This window comes from Durio zibethinus, chromosome 4 (genome assembly GCF_047325235.1).
Source record: "Durio zibethinus cultivar Kanyao isolate XHJ-2024 chromosome 4, ASM4732523v1, whole genome shotgun sequence".
NCBI lineage: Eukaryota > Viridiplantae > Streptophyta > Magnoliopsida > Malvales > Malvaceae > Durio > Durio zibethinus.
This window is the reverse complement of record NC_143165.1, coordinates 5454960-5470751: the sequence shown is the minus strand read 5'-3', so window position 1 is coordinate 5470751 and position 15792 is coordinate 5454960. Positions and strand designations below refer to the sequence as shown.

General features: G+C 32.2%; 2 protein-coding genes across 7 annotated transcripts; one reads left to right on the top strand and one right to left on the bottom strand.

Annotated features, from left to right (window-relative positions):
- The first annotated feature begins 5491 nt into the window (after positions 1-5491).
- LOC111287642 (uncharacterized) lies at positions 5492-9705 on the top strand. 5 transcript variants are annotated; one of them, XR_002690005.2, is made up of 3 exons: positions 5562-6420; positions 7193-7564; positions 8062-8200. XR_002690005.2 is itself a non-coding variant. In XM_089759240.1 (3 exons), the coding sequence occupies exons 1-2, from the start codon at positions 5758-5760 to the stop codon at positions 8221-8223; spliced, it is 825 nt and encodes a 274-aa protein (XP_089615366.1). In that variant the 5' UTR covers positions 5573-5757; the 3' UTR covers positions 8224-8237; positions 9582-9705. The 5 variants fall into 5 exon arrangements, 4 of the variants coding, with proteins under 4 accessions (XP_022734045.2, XP_022734046.2, XP_022734047.2 ...); XM_089759240.1 differs by lacking the exon at positions 7193-7564 and adding an exon at positions 9582-9705 and having other exon boundaries at positions 5573-6420; positions 8062-8237; XM_022878310.2 differs by lacking the exon at positions 7193-7564 and having other exon boundaries at positions 5492-6420; positions 8062-8371.
- Positions 9706-9942: 237 nt separating this feature from the next.
- Positions 9943-15231, bottom strand: LOC111287639 (uncharacterized). 2 transcript variants are annotated; one of them, XM_022878305.2, is made up of 5 exons: positions 12665-15231; positions 11735-12381; positions 11226-11435; positions 10602-10819; positions 9943-10060 (listed from the first exon to the last, which is right to left on the bottom strand). In XM_022878305.2, the coding sequence occupies exons 1-5, from the start codon at positions 15018-15020 to the stop codon at positions 9982-9984; spliced, it is 3510 nt and encodes a 1169-aa protein (XP_022734040.2). In that variant the 5' UTR covers positions 15021-15231; the 3' UTR covers positions 9943-9981. The 2 variants fall into 2 exon arrangements, with proteins under 2 accessions (XP_022734040.2, XP_022734039.2); XM_022878304.2 differs by having other exon boundaries at positions 9943-10063; positions 12665-15228.
- Positions 15232-15792: the final 561 nt, after the last annotated feature.

Genomic DNA, 15792 nt, shown 5'->3' with positions numbered 1-15792 from the left:
ATTGATCTAGGAGTCACATGGGATGTTATTGATAAGCAAGTTATCTACCTAATTTACTTATCATAACTTGTTGAGTTAAACTCAAGGTTATGATAAACTAAATGTGATCCTTAGCCCACTAGAAAAATATGATTTTTTGAAATTGATAGTAAGGGTTATTAGTTTGATAAAAAATAGTGGAAGCAACCAATTAAAAGATAAAAAACCACATCTAAATTGGTTTAATGCAATATGACTTTTACTTCTTTATACTTTATACTTGTATGGTTTTTAGAATATAAAATAATAATATGTCACTTTAAGGCATATGTGATGCCATCTTGGCCATAACTTCTTAGTTTGGTATTAAAACTTGAAAATAGTTCTCAATCAAGAAAGTAACTTGTTTGTTTGATTCTACCTATCCCTGTTGAGGATAGTAAGAGACTAGTAATCTATCAAAATCATAGAGATGATATTGATAAAACCATATATATGATATTGGCTATTATGAGTTCTAAGTTTCCAAAGCAACACAAAAAAAGTAGTTTTGTTCTTATTTCATTTTCTAAGATTAAGAAGAAAGTAAAGTATCATAAGTTGCTAAGTTGAAAGGTAGAATAAAGAATGACAAAAACAAGGGCACTTGTTATATGATGACAAGATAGGCTATTGGAAGATAAAATTGAGAGTTTTACTTAATAAAGCTTGAATGAGAAGGAATTTAGTTAAGTTTTTACTTCAAGCATAATTTATGATTTAGAAAACTTTTAATTCATTAGTATTAGATACTAAATAAAGTTCTCATTTGTATGACAAATTTGAGGAATTAAAGAAAAGTATAAAATCAAAATGTTTAATGTAAATGCTAAGAAAAAACTAAACTAGATAAACCAAATTAATCTTATATGTGGCATTGTAGATTTGGTTATACCAAAGAAATAAGAATCACAAAGTTACATAATCAAGGATATCTTGATCCTTATTATTATGAATCTTATTAAACTTATGAATCATGTTTGCTTTGAAAATGATCAAATCACCTCTTACTTGAAAAAAAGATAGAACTAGTATGCTCTTTGGACTTATACATTCAAATGTATTTTATTTAGTAAGTCTAAATTGCAAAAAGAAAATGTTCCTATTTCACTATCAGTCACTTTAGATCATTCAAGGTATGGTTATATGAATCTAGTAAAGTATAAGTCTAAATCTTTTGAAAGATCTAAAGTATTTGGAAATGAGATTGAAAATAAAATTGGCAAAGTATCTTAACACCAAGATCTGTTCAAGATGGAGAGTTTAAGCCAATAACTTTGGATTATGTGAAAAAGAATTGGATTCTTTCATAGTGAACTTCATTGGAAACTTTACAACCAAAGATAACAATTCCAAGTGGAAAAACTAAACCTTGTTGGACATGGTTCAATCATTGATATATAATCTTCCTACTTCTTTGAGGGATATACCGTAGAGATCGCCATTTACCTACTAAATAGAGGTTCCATCCAAATCCATTGACATGATAACGTATGAGTTATGGAATGGAAAGATGCCACACACGTCATAATTAAAAGATTTGAAAAATGTATTACTTGCATGAACTATGCATCTTCTAATAAGCTTGAAGCTTTGTTGGATAAATGTAAGTTTGTGAATATGCAAAAGGTTGAATATTAATTCTATAATCGCAATGAACAAAGATGTTTGTTCCATTGTATGCCATTTTTTAAAATGAATTGTTTATTCTAAAAAAAGGTAATGGGAGTAAAGTTGAACTTGAAAAGTTTAAGAACAAAAACTAAGCATAATTAACATATGAGGTATGGAATGGCAAGATGCCACACATGTCATAATTAAAAGATTTGGAAAATGTATTACTTGCATGAAGTATGCATCTTCTAATAAGCTTAGAGTTTGGTTGAATAAATGTAAGTTTGTGAAAATCCAAAAGGTTGAATATTAATTCTACAATCACAATGAACAAAGACGTTTGTGCCATTGTATGCCATTTTCTAAAATGAATTGTTCATTCTAGAAAAAGGTAATGGAGTAAAGTTGAATTTGAAAAGTTCAAGAACACAAACTAAGCATTTCAATGGAACATGGGCTAGAAACTAAGGTATTAAGTGTGCAGTCGAAAGCTCAAAGTACACATAAACTCTAAAAAACAAGTAGGATACATTAATCTTCAAAGAAATATAGATTTCTTATGGACAAAGATGTATTCTCATACATGATGGGACTATAAAAGGAGATGAAACATTTAAGTTCTATGAGATAATAAAAAAAAGTTTAACATCATCAAATACTAGGATGAACCTTATGTGTATAAGAAATTAGTGTGAGTATAATCATTTTGATAAAGCTTTTTATGAATGACTTATAGCTCGTTAGAAACCAAGTACATATGCTACAATCTATAGTAAATTAAATTATCCAAAGATGATTTTCATATTGGATATAAAAAAGGCAACACACATAATGAGATAAAGATCTATAAAGATAAATCCAAATGGTTGCATAACTCTCATAATCCATAAATGTAGTGAAGCATAATGAAATCTAAAAGTAAATCCTTGCCTATGTTACATAGCACACAAATAGATAAGATGTTAAAAGAGTTTAACAAAAGGACATTTATCTATACTAAATGTTTTAGTATATGAAAAAGCTGAAAACCATTATAGATGGTTACTTCACATTTAGCTATCATTTGACAAGGATAATAGCAAGTTACAAAGTGATTATGTTTTACTCTATATAATAAAAAATTAGTTTGAAAGAGTCTCAAATATAATATGACCATTAATTCTATAAATCTATGCCAAAAACAATTCTTTCTTTAAGATAGCAAAAAGAAGAATTTTGGATCAAAAAAGTTCAAAAGTTGAACCCTACAATTTCAAGCATTGTTGAGAACAATGAGGCCATTGTATAAATGATAGGAATCAAGGTCTAAAAAATGATCCAAATATATATTGAGGCATTACCATTTGATTATAAAGATAATCAAGAAAAATGGTACATAAGTATAACAAGTTCCCGCAAAGAATAAATCTAGCACATCTTTTCACTATACCACTTTACCATGATTGCTACATGAAAGTGTTCTATGTTAGATACCAAAACGATTGGTATTAGTACAAGTGGGAGATTACTGGTATATGCCTTAAGACCAATTGGATTCGCTATGGATTACATGTCATATTATGCATTTCTATTATTATCAAAGGTATTCTTTATCTACGAGAATGTATATACATAATTAATATTACTTATTTCTTTTAGATAAAGTCTTTAGAATAAATATGCTTTGTAAAGGAATTATAATGAGATCGTAATTATGAGATCATCATTGCATTAAAGCAATATTTCTAAATTGTTACTAGTCGATACTTTGTCAAAAAAAGGATATTATAAAAGCTATTAAGACTGATATATGGTTATACTCTTGCTTATAAAGTAAGCAACTAATCTCATAGGTTAAAGTTTAGGTAAACTTGAGTTAACATACGGGTGCTTATTATAAGAACAAGTTTACTAAATATGACTCAAAATGAGAATGCTATATGATAGTTTACATAGTGTTTATAGCTATATTTTCATATGATGGTTGTGAAAGTGATCTTTTGACTTGAGATTACTTATGATTTTATATGATGATTGTTATACTTTGACTTTACTTATAGTTCTAACCAATAGTGCTCCAGTCAAGATTATTGGGTATAACATGAGGCATATGAAAATGCATGAAGTAATTAAGATGAGATTCATCACCTTATGTAATCAAGAGAGTATCTCAATTAGTAATGATTGAATTAACTAAAAAAATCTTTGTCAAAGTGAAATTAGAGTTTAAAATTGTTCCAAATCTTTTTTGCCAGTTAATGTCAAGAACAAGACTTAATATTATTAAACAAAAATTGTGTAGATAATAAACCATACTCAATGTTCAAATGAGATGCTTAATGATGAAAGGATATTAATTATACATTAAGACCATATACAGATAGATTGTCAAGCCACATCGATTTTCTTTAGCAATTGAAGGTCTTGACAATATAGCTAGCATTGACTATTTATATAAACATGAGATTGGCTAATTAGAGAATTACTAATGAAGCCAAAAGGTTTTATTTATCTAAGTCTGAATATAAGGATTACAATACTTATGTTTGTTGCTAGCATGCTAAGGAACTTATTGGGTTACACATAATAGGACACGTTATGAAATATTAAAATTGGAATAAATTAAGTTAGACAACTTAATTTGTTGAGTTAAAATCGAATATAAAGAAACATACAAAAGCACAATACTAAATGAAACATTGTACGGCTGGCTAGGTAAATAATTCTATTAAGAATAAGACTTGGTGAAGGGATTATTTTATTAAGAATAGAATTAAGCATGAAGACTATAATACCCTAGAGTTTTGACTTACCCCTTGTCTTTATATAAAGAACTTAAGCCACCATTCTCTTATAGCATTCTAAGAGAATAAATATCTCACGTGTTGAGAACAGTTAAGAGAAAATACAAAAAGGCAATCAACTAATCTAGCTAGCTAAAAATTTCTGTGTTGAGTTCTTCACATCCTTTGGAAAAGGTTTTTTCACTTTATTTGTATGTATCACCATTAGAGGCTGAACATTTAGACATTGTCTCTAAGCTTGCTAAAACAAATTTGGTGAACTCTTGCTTAGTGCAAAGTAAAATCGACATAAGAGGTAATATACTATTAGCTTAAACTAATTGTTGTGTTTGTATAATCTTATTAATTGATCTTGACTTTAAAAAGTTAAAAATTTATAAAATTATGTTGCTAATACTCTATATATTTATACACAATCCCCTTCAAATGATTAAACTTGAAATAACTCTTTTGGTTTATGGTAGGTGAATCATCATCCTAAAGCATATCTATAATCGTTTTTTCCACGTCATTTCAATTTGAAACACCATGATGTCTTTTAGGTTGAAAAATCTTAGGTCATTATACTCCAAAATATCTACATCAGTGTTTATGTTGTATGAGTTTTAAGTAAAAATGATAATAGTTTGAATTATATTAGATTTAGTTTGATTTTTTCAAATAATGTATTTAAAATTTGATTCGATTCTGAACTCAATTTTCATATGATTCAATTTGAATCAAATTCTATTAATTCGATTCATCAGTTGTTTAAATTTAATTTTTTTTATTTTTTATATACTATTTTAATATGATTTTTAATATGTTTAAATAAATTTAGGTATAAAATATTATTTTTATTTTATAAAAATTTAAAATAATATAAAAATTAATAAAAATATATAATTCTATTCTTTTTTATTTTGAGTTTTTACTTTTAGATCATACCTATTATATATTTTTAATATTTAGACTTAATTTAAATAAATAAAAAAATCAATTCAAACTAAATCAATTATTATAATTTTAAATCGATTTTTAATTTTCAATTTTTTTCCCAACCCTAGTTACGAGCCCTTAATTTGTTCACTTGACTGGTCCATCCGGCTGCTCGTTGCCGGTAGCTTCCAGCATATTCTTTGTAGCCTTAACAAAATAAAAAAAGGCGCAACAGTGGCATATTCGTTGAAACAAACAAAACCCATGTTCTTTCTCCACCGCACGCTTCTATCTCCTATAAAACATCGTCACCCACTCGTTTCTTCAACCTTCTTTCTTCTTTCCCGTTTCCTCTGTTTTTCTTGTTTTCTCTCTCTCAAATGCTGACTGATAAAATTAAAGCTGATAAAAACCAGCGTTTTTAATGGGCTCTGTCACTATAAAACCAATATCAAACACTTTCTGTTTCAATCCCCACTTCTCTTTCCTCAAACTCAAAGCATCCTCTGTTTCTTTGTCCTTCAAATCTCCTTCTCATCCCATAAACCCAACTCCCGTATGTAAAAATCGAAGCTTTATTTTGAATCCCATATTGGTTATAGTTCCAGTGTTAAACAGCATCAAAGGCTTAGCCTTCGCACATTCTGAGAAATGGGTTTCACGTTTGGACGATTACACCACAGAATCTGAGAAAATTTTGGATCAATACAATGGGAATTGCTTACAAAATGGAGGTTTTGGGGTGGCTTTGTTAAGTGTAACGACGAGCGCTAAGGTTCGAATCAGTCCATTTGTGGCAACATTGGCGGCGAACCCAACGTTTGTTTCCGGTTTGCTAGCATGGTTTACTGCTCAATCGATGAAGATGGTTTTGAATTTCTTTATAGAAAGGAAATGGGACTTTAGGATATTGTTTGCTTCTGGAGGGATGCCTTCTTCACACTCTGCTTTGTGTACTGCTTTGACAACATCAGTGGCGATTTGTCATGGAATAGCTGACTCTTTGTTTCCTGTTTGTCTGTGGTTTAGTTTGATTGTTATGTACGATGCCATTGGAGTTAGAAGGCATGCTGGGATGCAAGCTGCGGTAAGTAGCAAAGATTATTCTTATTCACGGTTTTTACTTTGAAGATTTTGAGTTTTAGATGCATCTTTCAAGGCCTACATATAGGGCTTTACGAATAGTTCGTGAATAAGCTCGGTTATTTTATTAAGATTAACAAATTATCATAAATAATATTTTTGAGCATTCATGTTCAGTTCGTTTACATCTGGCATGTAAATAAATATAGCATTGGACGAACAATTCTTAAAAAGCCTTGATTTTGTTTGTTTATATTTGTGTATTAAGCTTAACAAATGATCATGATAACATTTTAAGGTTGGTTAATTAAACGAACAAATTGTTAACATAGTAAAGTTTGATTATGTTCAGTTCATTTACATCCCTACTAAGACCTTTAAAAAACCTTTAGACATTGAAATTAGAATTGTTTTAATGCTGAGTGGTTGTTGGAATTAAACCTTATTTAAGGTAAAAAATCTGAATATAACCATAGATGGACATTGCCAAAGTTGAGCACTTAAGTATGAGTAAATTCTGGGTGAATGACTAGTTGTTAACATCGACCCTGGTAAATATAACACCACAGGGTATTTCTGCAGTAACTATTTCCATTGGATTTCCGTTTCAAAATGGATGTGGGAGCCTTGGAGACAGTATGCTTATAGTCTGTTTGGGAGCTCGATTGGAGGGCTTCCACTGCACCGGAGGGTGCAATTTATTTCTGGACCCCTAGTGTATATGGCATTATGAGCTGTGCTTCTATAAGTAGATTTCCTAATATAATTTTCCCCAGGGTGACTGGAGCTTTGAATTGGACCCATATACCATGATTTTGATCTTTCAAGTGGAAGTGTTGCAATGGATTCTTTTAACCATCCCAGAAGCAAAGATGTTATCACAATAAATGATGCTTGAAGTTATCCCTAAGCTGTGAATAGATTCTTACTTGCAGTATTTGCTTTACTTTCAAATAATCAGCAGCCAATTGTATCTGGATCTGTGAAATAAATGTGATGGCCATTGCTTCAACTTTTTTCCTTTTTAACAAAAGGTGGCTGCAGCCTTGAGATAAGGGAAAGAGTTGCAGGTGTTGAGATTTAAATCATAAACCCGTTGCACGTCACTTCTTAGGTTGGCTGCATGAACCAACTGAGCTAATTTCCAGGTTCATCTTGCTTCAATTTATAATGGTTAATTGTCATAATCTGCCTCGTATCAATGTTTCATAAATAATATGAATGTCTCTGCATTTGTTCTATCGCACAAAAACATGTAAAACATCTGGTTAAGCTTGTTTTTCACTGGTCTATAGCTGCAGTGTCCCTATTGCCTACTTATATCTGCCTTAATTTAATGTGTTTTTTCCTTGGGTACAAACAGGATCTTGAATGTTATTTCCTCATCTAACAATTATACATGCAATATCCCAACATTTTGATGTTCTTTCCTTGAGAATCGTCGTTTGTGTTCAGATCATGGAATACTTTTGTTGTCTTGTTTTTTTGGTCTTGAGGTTGCCAAAATTTGATCATTAAAACTAAGAGTCCAACATTCTACCAATAGATCATGCAACTGTTGGCAAAAGGAAAGGATCATTTAGGGAATTGAACCCGACATGAATCGAACAGACAACCTTCTGATCATTTGTCTTCTTGGTTGTAGGTTCTTAATATGATTGTTGAGGACCTATTTCAAGGGCATCCTATCTGTGAAAGAAAACTCAAGGAGCTTCTTGGCCACACTCCATCGCAGGTCCTTGCTGGAGCTATGCTTGGAATTGTGGTAGCTTGTATATGCTGTCAAGGTTGCTTGGTTGCAACCTAGAACTGCTTCTGCAGGCAAGTTTTGATCAGATCGTTTTGGCAGTGTTTTGCTTGTTTAAAATACTCTGGCTCGATTGTATGTCCTGCTGATTTTACTGTACTCTAATCATCAATAATCAAAACATGAAGATGCGGCATTTTCGTTCCCATCTCAGTAGCTTTCCTACTTGTAACACCACTTGTACAGATAGCCACGTCATCATCCATGAGGTATAAAAGGGTTAGGAGAAAGGCAGACTATCTTCTCTCTACTGCACTCTTTCTTTCATCCTTAACATGCATAGTCTTTCCCTAAGATACTCCACTGACGTGAGCGTTAAAACATGTTTTGAAACCCTAAATCTGGTGCCCCTGACCTTCTTCTCTCTAGCAGGTCCGACAGGCTCACCTATTAAACTTTCACCAAACTTATTTAAGTTGATCCTTCTCATATATATATATATATATATATATATATATAGAGGGATACTTCAGAAAAAAAATCTCGAATCTGTCAATGACCATAGAAGTGCTGAACGTCTGTAGAGAACGCCGGTTCATAGTTGATAGTTGCGTAGTTGCACATGACTTCTCATCCCTTGCATCCATTGCTAGATGATGTGACCTTAAATGGCCCAGCATGCTGGTTATGAAATGCACAATGATATATTCTTTTCATACCTTTCATGTGATTCTCTAGTTTTTATGGCACTTAACAAAATGCCTCTTAATTTGAGGTCTTGATTCACAATTATTTCAATTTATTTGTCAACATATTTTTTTATTGGTCTTTTGAAACTCGAATAGAAGACATTGATCTCTTTTTCTTTTTTTCTTTTTTTTTTAAGTTATAGTTTTTTTTTTTTTTTCTGCAAAATTTAGTTGAGGAAGACTATTTTTTTTCAAAATCATAGTACATTGCAAGTTTTAAAAAAAATTACATCAGATTACATATTACTTATCAAAAAAATTGCCGGTAACAAGAACTGAATATAAGTCTTATAGATAGATAAAGTATTCAATTTTTTTCAATTCAATTACTTAACTCTTATTATAAATAAAATATTCGATCATTATTAACTCAATTATGACGGATTCAACGGGTTTAATGAAAAGCATTGTATCAGATTTGATTCTACAAATCAAGATAATCAAATTGTCATTACAGATTAAATCTGTCAATATTAAATACAATATAATGATATGATAAAAATAATATAAAAATGAAAATTAAAAATTAAAAAAAAATTATATATGAATTTAATAAAATCAAAAAAATATTTTATATTTTTATATTAATTAAAATTGTGATATGTAATTTTAACATAAAATATTATACAATATTTTACATAACAGACATATCGGTCATATCTATTGCAGACCAACTACAGTTTACAGAGAAAGATACAAAGAGGAAAGTTTTGCGGTTACCCCATAGGTTACAGACAGCTGACGTACTAGCTGCTTAGTTTTCAGGGAAAGCAAGCAAGGATGTCAGTGCCTCTAATGGATAGGTACTGAGCAGCAACTGACTGACACACACTAGACGCAGCTTCAATGGCAATCATTTCTGGAGAACATAAAGCTACTGGACAGGCCATACAAAATCGAATGTTGGAAAATTTTCAGACATTATCAGAGTGTTTTTTCTGTCATCACCAGTTGCAACAAAATTGCAGACAGTTAGATTTTGCTGACAGATTGGGAGACCAAGGAAAAGAATTCAAAGCAGTCCTCAAACCTCAATGACCCTAAACTTCTCAAGTGGTCTATTTTGATGTCAGTCCTCTGTTCTCACTTGGGTGTAAGAACTGAGTATTTCATTCTTGGTAGGCCTTTTCAGCTTCTTCTTTGACCTCCTTCTAACAAGAAATAAGAATACATTGAAATGTCAGTAATTTTCCAAACAATACTCATGCTATAACTCATCTATGCTGTCCCATCAGCTAAGGGATTCGGTTCGAATATTTCAGTTAATATATAATATTTTAAATTTTCAAAAATTGATCCGAAAGAACTAAATTCTATTGGTTGTTCATCAAATTTAAAATTTTTAATTTTTTTAATTAGTGTTATTATTTTTAATATATTTAAATATATTTAGATATAAAATAATTATTTTTATTTTATATAAATTTAAAATATATGATTCAATTCAATTTGAATATTTTCGACTTTTAACTTAAACTGAACTAAATTAAATTTTAACACTTAATATCCGGAATCAAATAAAAAAATTAATCTGAACCAATCCAAACATTTTGGTTTCATATTGGCTTTTGGTTTTTGGATTTTGGTTTTTTCATTTTTTTTTTTCAACCCTATCATCAACCATGTCAAATGTCAAATTCCATACTGGACTGCATAATTTTGAAAAAAACACTAAAGATCAGAAATTACCTCCTTGTGGGTTTGCCACTAACACCAAGCACGCCCTTCATCAATGAGCTTATATCCACAGAGCGCTCCCGCATCATCTTATCATGGTATATCTTGCTCCCAATCTCACATATTTGTTCTTCCACCTCTTCCAAAGTTTGATCCACATTGAGCTCTAGCTCTCCTTTCCTGATGACAGTTACACCAAAACCATTTGCTTTGGCTTGCCGAAATGCATCCTAGCATAGATTATCAAAAGCTAAGATTACGAAGCATTCCAACCTCAAAAGAAACAAAGGAAAATGAAAAGAAAATATAATCACCATCACCTCTATATGCTTTTCTAGAAGGGATTAAAGACCTAATAATCAGCAGTGTGACCGGCTAATCGATGTTATTGTTCTTTTAAAGAAATTAAGGTTTTGAACCCAGAACTAAACTCAGTGGGTTCATGTAGTCACCCTTAAGAAATGGCATCCAGTAAGTCTGGGTCCAGTACTTGCAACCCCTTCCTTTATTTCCAGGTTATGGAAAAAAGAATGCTATATTGGTCTCTTCTCAGGGAATCCCGCTTAAGTTACTCTTCACAAAGCTAAATACAATATGATTCACCATATTTCACAGTGGAATCCATCTGAACTTTACCTTAGGTGGCTGTGGAACAATAAATGCCCGCCCATTTCCTAGCATTTCCATGTGAGCTTGAATGATGTAATAAAAATTTTTGCAATCACCGGTATCTTCAAAAGCAATCACATGGTGTGGTTTTGGCTCCAATTCAAGATCTGCTGCCATCTCCAGTGCATAAAATCCCATCCTCTGCTCCTCATTTTCGAATGTGTATAATTCAATACACTAGCACATGAACAGAAGATTACAATGCGATCAACAACCAGTATCATACAAGCATGGTACAAGCCAAAAGTGCATCAATGGAAACATGTGGCACACATAAAGGTCACAAGGATCTTACTAAATAATCTTCAGGAACCACAAAACTAGCATAAAAATCATGATATTAAAAACTTTAACATCATTTTCAATAGACCAAAGCTAGTATTTGCACTAAGAAGCAAAAAAAAAAAAAAAAAAAAACAAGCAACTTAAATCAAGGGTCATCTGACACAAAATAATACACATATTGACACACTTACCAGCACATGTGGAAGATCTAACCACCATAAATAATCTTTTTCCTTCTCCTCTGCATACTCTTGGTACTTGCTGACAACAGCTTGTGGTCCAAATAATTCCATTTCTCTTTTAAGCTTGTTGAGTTTCTTTTCCATGAATTTCTTTTTTCTCTCAGGAAGTTCTGTCATCAGATCTGCCGCTTCCTGCATCTCTTTTTCAGTGATCCATCGGTCCAAATCCTTCCCTATATCCTTCATGATGGATTTAACTTCTGGGTCAGTCTCTGCATTATAGGATTCCAAAAACCCACGAGACCATTTCTTTGTGTGCTGCCAATATTCCTTTCCTGATTTTTTACCAGGTTTGACAGAACCATCACTGCCTTCTACAACTATCTTGGAATCTTTTGGATCACCATCACTGAATTTTCTCTTCAAATCTGACTCTGATGAAGAAATAGCTAAATTTTCATTAATGGGGGATTCTGCAGATTTCTGAAGGAAACTTTGTCCATTAGTTTTTGCTGGATATGTTATACCACCATTTCCAGTAAAAAGTGCTTTTCGCTGTTCTTGGTAGTTATTGAGAAACTCAGGACTTTTCTCTAATGGGGGCCCCTTCCAGCGTGGAACAATCTTTTCTGGTGGATCATACAGGCTGATACCATCTAGAAGAAAAGCCAAAGACTTTATTAGCATCAGTGTGTCATTAACTTCAATGTCTAAACACCTCAAGTAATTAAAAATCAGTATGCCAAAACCATTTGAGAGCTGGTCCAGCATTTACATGTATTATGCCTTAAAAAGGATTCTGGATTTATGAATCATAAGTCATAAAGTAATGATGCTATAAACAAAGATTTAATTTTATATCATACAGAATTAAAGCCACTTATTTCTTCTTCAGGGGACAAAATATAAATGAAATAATTATGTTTTAAGAACATCTACCTGCTCCATAATCAAGATTTTCGATATTTGAATGGAGCCACTCATGCAGGTGAGACAGTTTTTCATTTTCTTTCTCAATTTTATTCTCCAGACCTTGGAAGAATGCAAGTTTCTCTTCAGCATCCATCAAATAAAAGGGATCTCGGCCTGCCAACTCATTTTCTCGGACCTGAAAAACAATTTCTCTAAGTCTATCATCCTTCATCCACTCAAGTTCACTTTCATCTTCGTTAGTGCAAAGTTGTGTAATCTCTGTATGCATATTTAATTGATCGCCAACTTTCTCCCTGGCAACCATGTAATTTTCTCTAAATCCATCTCCAATCTTTTTGAGTACAGGTTCAACCTCGTGAAAATTATTCTCTATCCAGTTCTCCATCTTTACTGATTGTCTTTGTTCTGCAATCATACCAGTGCTTTCTTGAGAAGAAAATGGAGGTTGTTGGTGAACCTCTTCTGTGCATTCTTCATCATTTTCCTCACTATGGACAGACTCTTTATCCCCCTGAATAGCATGCTGACAAGCATTTTCAGAAGGCATAGACTCTGACTCTCCACTGGAAATGGCATGTGGGAACATTTTGTTGTTTTCATCTGTTATTTGCTTTGTGCTTCTACCTGATCTTTTATTACTTGGTAGCATTAAACCAGGAACACTTTCTTGCACATCTTTCACCATGGGTTCTGGGTTAAACTCTTTGTTGGATTTTGTGGAAAGGAACTCCCTAGCTTCCTTGACTGACAGTATGACCCTTGGTTTCTTTCCAAAAGATGGGCTCTTTGCAATATACGATTCGTTATCAGGAATAACGGGCGACTGCATAACTTCTTCTTTGACTAATAAGGGTATAGTACTCTTCATATTTTTTAAATCCTCTCCAGTATTTTGCTTGTCTTTTGATAACTGGCTCTTTGCAATATACGATTCGTTATCAGGAATAATGGGCGACTGCATAACTTCTTCTTTGACTAATAAGGGTAAAGTACTCTTCATATTTTTTAAATCCTCTTCAGTGCTTTGCTTGTCTTTTGATAACTGTACAATTGAAGCATCAGTGACTTGCCTAACTCTACTATCTAAAGAAGCTACTCCATTGAGAAATTTAACACCATCATCTTTTGGTTCACATGGATACGTTGACTCCACAGTTCTGTAGCTAACCTTGCCTTGTTCTGCAGCTTCAATTGCCTGCATCTCATTAAAAAATTCATTGTTTGTGGTGCTTACTTCTTTTTCATCCTTACCAACCACAGATTGCTCTCTACCTTCAGTCTCCCGGGCTTTATTGGCCATCACTTTAATTTCCTGGATTTCACTCTCAACATCCACAGATTTGCTACTCTGAAAGCCAGAAGAATCAAGCAATGCCAATTTATCTGTTGCCGCCTTCGCTTTAAATATATTATTTCTAAGTTCTTGCCTATCCAGCTTTGGTTTTTGAAAGGACACACTAGGCGGATCAACGGATGTCTGAACAACTTCAACACTACCCTTCTGCAACACCTCTCTCTCCTTCCTAGATTTAATCTTTCTCCTCAGCATTTCCTTCTCCAATTTTGTATATTCTACCTCCTTGTTTCCAAGAACAAACAACTTCTTCACCGCCCAAAGTACAACCAAACCACCAAGCACCAAACCCCCAACCTTTGAGAGTTTTGGGATGAACCCAGGATGAAGAATAACACCATGAATTCCACTAACCAAACTAGACTCCTGATCAGAAACAACAAACTCGGCTACTGAACTATTCCTTGGAATCACATTTTCACCCCTTTCCATCTCACTAGCCAAATTCTTAGCATACAAAACTTTAGAATTCAACTTCTCCATGTCTTCAAATTCAAGTCTTTTCAGAATCTCATCCTCATGAACTGTGACCCCTTTTACATTCCCTTCCAAATCATGCAAAACTGTGAAAATAGGACCCGACCCAAGACCCCAAAACTCAGTATCTTTCTTATACTGGTCAATCCAATCCTCTAATTTAGTCAACAAAACAGATTCACCTAAAAGCTTTGATTTCAATTCATCTACATCACTCTGTTTGGTGCTACTTGGGTTTTGAAAATCAGGAGTGGGGTTTAAAGGAGTGGGATTTTGACGCACCGTTTGATGATCAAGCAGGAGCTTTTTCCTCAGCGAGTTGCGGCGGCTCGTTGCCCGACCAAAATGAGCTGAGACGTGAAAAACAGAGGTAGCCGATGATGGTAAGAAGCGTGGAAACAATGGTGTTTTGCGGAATCCATGCAGGGGCTTTTTGTTGGAAGTTTTGATGGTAAGTTGGGGAGTGAAAGATGAGAAGCTGGAAAAAAGCCGTGGGGTTTCAAAGATAAGAAGAGGATTGCGAAGCTCCATCAGAAATTAAACAAAAATTGGAGCTCTTGAAAAGGTTGAAAATTTTCTGATTTATGCGGAAGAAAAAAAAAAAAAAAGAACAGTACTTTGAAGGGTGAAGAAGCGAGGCTTTGCAAACTCTCGGAGATGTTAAACCCTTTTTGGAGTTTTAGATAGGGATGTCAATCTACCATAGTCAGTTCCAATCCCATTTTTTATTTTAATGGGAAGATTTTTTACCCAAAAAATACGGAATGGTATTACATTATAAAAATGAAAATGAGAAAAGAGACGGTTTTAAATTTTTATTGGATATAAAATCAGGAATGAATGATAAAGTATTTGTTTTGTATTCATACGTGGCATATATATTTATAGATGTTTAGTAAATAGAATTTTTATTAAATAATATAAATTATTATTTTAAATTAATTAAAATTAATATATTTTTATTAAAAATATATATATTAATATATATTTATAAAAAATTATTTAAATAGATAAAATAAAAATAAAAAAACTAAAAAAATAAATTTTGATTTTTTTTTAAGTTATGAGTATGAAAATTACTTATATTTATTAAATATATGTAAAAATAAAGATGAAAATAGATTTGAAATATTTATTACATATGGATATGAGAATAGATATAATATAAAATTTGAAAAATAGAGATAAAAATACTTTACTTTTCTCATATCCTACCATTGACATCCCTAGTTTTAGAAACGTAAATATGCATTATGATATTGTTATTAAAGTGAACTCAATAATTTAAAACATAATAAAAAGA

Bases quoted from the DNA above. Each gene is read 5' to 3' on its own strand.
- LOC111287642 (XM_089759240.1), top strand. From the start codon at position 5,758: ATGGGCTCTGTCACTATAAAACCAATATCAAACACTTTCTGTTTCAAT. The intron at 6,421-8,061 runs GTAAGTAGCAAA...TCTTGGTTGTAG, and splicing joins ATGCTGGGATGCAAGCTGCG to GTTCTTAATATGATTGTTGA.
- LOC111287639 (XM_022878304.2), bottom strand. From the start codon at position 15,020: ATGGAGCTTCGCAATCCTCTTCTTATCTTTGAAACCCCACGGCTTTTT. The intron at 12,382-12,664 runs GTAGATGTTCTT...CTTTTCTTCTAG, and splicing joins AAATCTTGATTATGGAGCAG to ATGGTATCAGCCTGTATGAT. The intron at 10,820-11,225 runs GTAAAGTTCAGA...AATCTATGCTAG, and splicing joins TTGTTCCACAGCCACCTAAG to GATGCATTTCGGCAAGCCAA.